The sequence below is a fragment of the Carlito syrichta genome, unplaced genomic scaffold, assembly GCF_000164805.1.
Source record: "Carlito syrichta isolate Samal-C Ts95f unplaced genomic scaffold, Tarsius_syrichta-2.0.1 Scaffold309854, whole genome shotgun sequence".
NCBI lineage: Eukaryota > Metazoa > Chordata > Mammalia > Primates > Tarsiidae > Carlito > Carlito syrichta.
Genome location: NW_007253950.1, coordinates 1,533,231 through 1,540,103, shown reverse-complemented (window position 1 = coordinate 1,540,103; position 6,873 = coordinate 1,533,231). Strand labels below are relative to the sequence as shown.

The window sequence follows — 6,873 nt, the reverse complement described above, 5'->3', positions numbered from 1 at the left end:
GTCCCCTCTGGAATGTGGGTCCGTGAGAGGAGGGGCTATCTCGTTCCCCACCTCCATGTCCCTGCCTGACATGCAGTAGATATGCAGTGAATATTTGTTAATTGAATGAATATGAAGAGAAACAAAAGGACTTTCCCGCCCCCCCAACCCTAATTGCTTTAGACTGGAGGGTCCAATATGTGACCTGATCTCTTTTTCTATCTTCTTGACTATGCAGGTACCCATTTTATATTTAAAAATATCACGATTAGGCCGGGCTCGGTGGCTCAGCCTGTAATCCCGCGCCTTTGGGAGGCTGAGGTGAGTGGATTGCCTGAGCCCGCGGGTTCGAGACCCGCCTGGGCAGGGAGACCTCATCTGTACAAGAAATCAAAAAATCAGCCAGGCGTGGTATCGCATGCCTGTAATTCTGGCTACTCGGAAGGCTGAGGCGGAAGGATCGCCGGAGCCCAGCAGGCGAGGCTGCGGTGGCCGGGAGTGGCCACAGTCTGGGCGACAGAGTGAGACTCTGACTCAAAAAAAAAAAAAATCACGATTAGGCTGGGTGCGGTGGTTCAAGCTTGTAATCCCAGCAATTTGGGGGGCCGAGGTGAGAGGATTGCCTAAGTTCAGGAGTTTGAGACCAGCCTGGGCAACTTGGTGAGACCTCATCTCTACAATAAATCAAAAAATAAACCGGGTGTGATAGTGCATGCCCGTAGCTCCAGCTACTTGAAAGGCTGAGGTGGAAGGATCACCTGAGCTCAGCAGGTCAAGGCTGCGGTAGCCAAGAGCATGCCACTGCACTCCAGCCTGGGCGACAGAGTGAGACCCCAACTCAAAAACAAAAATTAAAAATTAAAAAATAAAAATAACACGATTAACATTAAAACATGTAACAGCCCCAAACCCATCCAAGGTGAATGATGCTGTGTCAAGTGACTGGCAGCAGGGATGAGGATTCAGGACAGGAGAGGATGGTGGCGTCGGCAGTCAACAGAGGCGTCCTATGGAGGGTGGGCCAGAAGCCAGGCTGCAGACACGGGGGCCTTGACACCGAGGGCAGAGATTGCAGGCAACCCAGCTCCTGCCACTATCTTAGGACACATGGGGCTGGGCTTAAGGGGACAGGTCTGCACTCCACTGTGTGTCCTCAGCTCCCTGTCCTGGGAGCCAGGCACCCCAGAGTCCCGAGCTATAACTGTGAGGAGCCAGTGGTTCTGTCCCTGTCCCTCTGTGAGTTCACCTGCATGCAGGGTCCTCTGGGGGCCACTGTGATGGTTGGAGGACTGCAGGGACCTGGTGTGACAGGCACCCCTCAGAGTTGCCCCCTCCCTTCGCTTGCCTTCTAAAAGTCAAGGACATGGGAGCCCAGGTGGCTGGAGTAGTCCAGACACCCAGGAAATTCTGATCCTGGGCAAATGTAATAGCAAAGAAAACCTGGGGGTGCAGCATGGAACCTGGGGGTGCACTCCAGGTAAGCCCCAGAGACAGGTGAAGGGTGAGGGGATCAGGAACCCCCAAATGGGGCAACAAATCTGGGGAGAGTGAAGTTCAATGTCCCAGGAACATTGGACACCCACGTTCATTGAACACTGAATGCCCAGATTGGGGGTGAAGAAAGAGTCCAGGCCGGAGAGGCTGTCACTGAGTGCTGTGTGACCCTGGCCAGCTCCCCTGCCCTCTCTGGGCCTCAGCCTCCTGCCCAATACAACAAGAGCATAGGGAGGCTAAGTGCAATGAACACACTAAAGGTGAGTGAGTCACAGACCTGGGGATATGGGATGGTGTCACATGGTGCCTGGATATAGCATTTAACCCCGTGGAATACCACAGTGAGGGCATCAGGGCCCTTTTGTCATTCGTATCACAGCAGGAGAAAGGAGGGTTACACGAAATCCGTGAAGCCTTCTCTTTTGCTACTGAGTTTTAATTGCCACACAACAGCAGGCCTCAAGCGTAGGGTCACTATCGGGCATCCGTCTCTGGCAAGAATTGAATGTCTTTCTTTTATGGCCATTGTCTTTGGGTCTCTTTCTATTTATAACAAGTGAGAGAGAAAGTTTATTCTTAGATACATTTATTTAAGGAAAAAGAAAAAAAAGAATAAACGCATGGAAACACAGCAAATAAATGGCTGTCCAGATAACATAAGGGTGGCAAAAACGGTGCAGATGGCCAAGCGGGGTGAGCAGAAGGGGCTGCCCTGGTAAAATGTCTGCCTCTGAACTCAAGAGGTAGGGGGTGGGGGGGCGGGGCAGCAGGGGGCTGGACAGGAAGGAGACGGATCCCGGGGGCCAGGAAGACCCCGCTGCCCGGACGCGCCTCATGTCCCGTGGGGGCTGGGCAGACACACATATATGGCCTCGGGGTGACCAGCTGGGACCACTCACTTGCCACTGCCCGGGAGCCATGCTCGTCGCCACTCTTCTGACCCTGGCCCTGCTGGGCAGTGCCCAGGCCTGCACCCAAGGCCCCTCGCGCGTGGCAGGCATCGTGTGCCGCATCACCAAACCAGCCCTCCTGGTGTGTGAGTATCAGTGCCCTCCCCTCTGTCCACGCACCCGTCTGCCCACCTGCCTGTCTGTCCAGCCAGGGCTCTTTCCAAGGACACCACTGTGCCAGGAGCCTCCCTGGTCAGAAGCCAGTCCTGGAGCAGGGGGAGGAGTGCCCTAGCTGGGGGATGGGCTGAGTCCAGCTAGCCTCACTCTCTCCTTCAAGGTCAAGCTCTTGGATGAAAAGGTCCTGGCTAGTCTGCCAACAGCCAGGTGTAGGTGTTGTGTTTGCTTGGGAACCAGAGTCAATCTGGAGTTCAAGTGAAGATTCAGAGCAGAGTCACACTGGTGGGGACAGGGGCAAGTCAGGGGTGACGGCCGGGAGGTAAGTGTATGCTTGGTGTTGAGGGTCATTCCATGGCCAGACTCAGAGGTCAACATGAACCCAGGTGGGGGAGGCTCTGTCATCAACTGCTGTGTAGTCTTGGCCAGCTCCCCTACCTGCTCTGGGTCTCAGTCTCTTGCTCAGTACAACAAGGTCATAGGAAGGCTAAATGATCCATTTCTAGACGAGAATATCCCCAGCTGTGAGACCCTGGATTATGGTCAGTTTATACTGGGGGAAGGGGAGTGTCACAATATGGTCTGGTAACACTGGGATCAGGGTGTGGCTGGTTTCACAGGCTGCTTTTGACTAAAATCATGGAGCTTCTCTGTGCGAGGATTCAGAGGCTAACATATGACCTGGATCTCTGGCTGGAGCCTGAGATCAGGGCACTCTGTGTCCCCTAAGAATTGTCATCTAATTTCTGTCTAGAGGGAGGCCCATCCAACCCCCTGGCTCTAAGGCCTGCTGGGGCCCCATCCCAGAAAGACTGGGCCATGGCCATGCCACGTGGGAGTGGGGGCTTGGCCTGGGCCCTCAGTCACTCCCTTCCCTTCTAGTGAACCAAGAGACTGCCAAGGTGATCCAGACGGCCTTCCAGCGAGCCAGCTACCCAGATATCAAGGGTGAGAAGACCATGATGATCCTTGGCCAGGTCACATACGGGCTACACAAGTGAGTTGGGCCCAGGGTGGAAGCAGGCTGAGGGCTGGGAGGAACAGCCTGGGACTCGCTCCAGCCCACAGGGAGGGAAGGCAGCCAGGAGGACTTGGGCCTCCCCGCCCCCACCGACTTGGATGGGGTGAGGACAGAAACTGACACTCCCTGCCCCCACCAGACATGCTTCTTCAACCCTGCCCTCACCCCAGGGTCCCGTGGGAACATACTGGTGTGTATCAACCTCTCCAACAGCCCCTGTGAGATTCAGGCCTTGAAATGGGCCCTTCTCCACTGCCCTAGGAAGATGGAGCCAAGGGAGGCTAGGGTCAAGGGAGGCTGGGCTGAGACCTCTTGGCAAAGCGAGGCTCCTAACTTTGGGGTGACAGTAGCAGGCACGGGTGGGCTGTGGCCCAGTGCCTTCACCTGCAATATCTCACTTTATCTTTATCGTATCCCTCAATGGCTCACTTAACAAATAAGGGACCGCAGAGGCTAAGTGCTTGGTGGGGACGCAGCAAGGTGGGCGATGACAGAGCTCATATGCAAATCCAGGCCTGAACACAAAGCTCAGAGTCTTCCTGGCACCTCAGGCTGTCCCAGAGCCTGGGTCTCTGTGTGTCTGTCTGAGGCCCTGGTGGTGGGACAAACACTGTTCAGAGACCTTATTTCTGTCTTAAAGCCAACGTCCTCCTCCCCACTCCCCTCCATACTCCCCCAGAATAGGCTCAGTAGAGGTGGACTTGGCTTTAGAAGCACACACGTTGGGACTGGAGTCTTAGTAAATGTTTCTGAGCCACCAGGGGGCGCCAGCAATGTAGAAGTGGTCCCAGGTCCAGCTCAGCTCCTCCCTTTTTGGGTGACCTTGGACTTCCGTGTACCCTTCTGTGAAAGAGGATAATGCCATCTTCGACCTACGTCGCCAGAGGTCAGAGATGGCAAAAGTGCCTTGAGAGGTTAAAAGAAATGGTAACCTTAATAATTCCATTAGTCTGGACTGCCATAGAATAGGTATCATTGACACACAGCTATTATCCGAAACAGATATGGCGTAGAAATAAAATGTGATTGGCCATGACTGATACTAGTCGAAGCTGGATAATGTGTACGATGAGACTGCTTTATGCTATTCTCTCTAAAGGGAACAGAAGACAATAGAACAGAACAGGGAAGCCAGGCAGATATGGATTCTCACGGCTGGGCACAGTATGTCATAGCGGCTTATCATCCAGGACTGGGACAGAACCAGGCTCCAATCCCCCTCTGCTGAGGCCTTTTACAGCCATCTGAGCCATTTCCATCTCCGCTCCACGGGTTCCACAACAACTGCTGTTGTACGGAGCGGCTGCGAGGATTGCCCAGGAGTCGCCTGAACCCTCAGTGCAGTGCCCACCGCCCAGCCCATGCTCGAGATGTGACAGCCGCATTTATGGTGTCATATTCCATGTGTCCGAGCCGAGCCCTGGCAAAAGAGGGGAGGAGGTAGTACGAGAGTCAGGATGTGTCCCACTGGCTTCATGCCTCCAGTCTCTGCCCTCCATCCCCTGCTTCCTGAGGGTCCTTCGCGAGACCCTCTTCTGACCAAGCTCCCTGCAACAGAGATCCTCTAGTGCTCACCCCAAGACCCAAGTCAACTCCCGTGTCAGAGCCCTTCCAGACCTGGTGGAGGCCACCCTCCGAGCTGAGCCTCCTAGTATCCTCCAAACTCCCAGCCCTATCCCCGGATCACCTCCTCAGGGAAGCCCTCTGTATTTGCTTCCTATTTTCTGCTGTAACAAACCACCACAAATTTAGGTTAAAATTATACAAGTTGATAATCTTACACATTGAAAAGCCTAAAAGTCCCTCATGGGTCTCACTGGGCTACAATCAACGTGTCAGCAAAACTAGGTTCCTTCTGGAAGCTTCCGTCATTGTCAATGCCCACAAGGTTTCATGTTGGCCATTCTTTCCTGTCACATCTCCCCCTACCTCCCCTGCTCTGCCTTCTTCTCTGCTTTTCAGCACCCTTGTGCTAAAACAGGACCACCCAGATAATCCAGGGTCATTGCCCGCCCTCCCCCGACCCCTGGCCCCCGCCCCGCCCCCGTCCATAACCTAATCATCATGCTGTGTCAGGTAACATAGTCACAGGTTCTATGGATTGGGGAGTAGACATTTTGGGGGGCCACACCTTCACCTTTGTCCCCTAGGCACAGTCCCCTAGGCATATCTCTTACTCCTTGGGGGGATCCCCAGATGACCTATATCAGTGAGGGTGACTCTCTGCCCATCTGATCACTGAGCTCCTAGAGGGCAGGACAGGGCTTGTCCCAGAGTGGGTCCTGGCAGCGCAGGCTGAGCAGAGAAGAGGTGACTCTAGTGTCCCTTTGCCTCCTCCCCACAACTCCCTTCCTTACTGAGATTTGTCCTACCAGCATCCAGATCAGCCACTTGTCCATTGCCGGCAGCCAGGTAGAGTTGGTGGAAGGCAAGTCCGTGGACGTCTCTATTCAGAACACGTCTGTGATCTTCAAGGGGACCCTGAAGTATGGTTACACAGCGGCCTGGGGGTAAGCACTGCCATCGGCCCACGCACCACTCCCCGGCCCTCTCTGGGAGAGAGGGCAGAGTGAGGGCCTTGGTGCTTGGCTCTTTGCAGGTTGAGCGTTGATCAGTCCATCGACTTCGAGATTGACACCTCTATCGACCTACAGATCAACACACAGCTGAGTAGGTGTCCAGCATCTTCTGGGGAGACACCGGGAGGCTGGACTCTGGGGACTGGCCTCAGCAGAACAGAGAGGTTGTGTAGGCAGAGGGTTTTGGGGCCACCCGAGGGGGCCCAACACTGAAAGTGTGCAGGGCGGGGAACCTGGCGCTGGTCAAGCTCCTGACGGGTCTGGGCAGCAGGTGGGGCACGCAGTAGCCAAGGCTGCCCTGATGTGGCTTTGGGGCCCCCCTGTAGCCTGTGACTCTGGCAGAGTGCGGACCACTGCCCCCGACTGCTACCTGTCTTTCCACAAGCTGCTCCTGCATCTCCAGGGGGAGCGAAAGTGAGTATGCCACCCCGGGCCCCACACTCCTCTGGGACCCCACCCTGGTAGTGTGCTTTGGAATCTTACAAGGTTGTACTCAGCAAAATCAGATTTTTCAAAGAACAAATGGTTTTCAGGAATTGCAGGCTTGTAAATCGTCAACTTCAGAAGGGGGGTTTTAGATAAGACTCTTTTCCATTTCCATGAAATAGCCAGTCTCTGGGCCATTTGGCCTTTTTTAAACAAAACCTGAGCCGGGCTCAGTGGCTCAGCCTGTAATCCCACGACTTTGGGAGGCTGAGGTGAGTGGATTGCCTGAGTCCACGGGTTCGAGACCCGC

The 6,873-nt window shown here is 54.7% G+C and overlaps 1 protein-coding gene across 2 annotated transcripts in view; it reads left to right on the top strand.

Moving 5' to 3' along the window:
- The first annotated feature begins 2,272 nt into the window (after window positions 1-2,272).
- CETP (cholesteryl ester transfer protein) overlaps window positions 2,273-6,873 on the top strand; it is a 20,236-nt gene continuing 15,635 nt past the window's right edge. Inside the window, exons 1-5 of one of the 2 annotated variants that reach the window (XM_008068038.1) lie at window positions 2,273-2,509; window positions 3,420-3,534; window positions 5,934-6,068; window positions 6,158-6,228; window positions 6,464-6,551. In XM_008068038.1, coding sequence (XP_008066229.1) covers window positions 2,308-2,509; window positions 3,420-3,534; window positions 5,934-6,068; window positions 6,158-6,228; window positions 6,464-6,551 — 611 coding nt within the window. In that variant the 5' untranslated portion in view covers window positions 2,273-2,307. The remainder of the gene's footprint in view (window positions 2,510-3,419; window positions 3,535-5,933; window positions 6,069-6,157; window positions 6,229-6,463; window positions 6,552-6,873) is intronic. The other variant, XM_008068039.1, reaches the window with a different exon arrangement.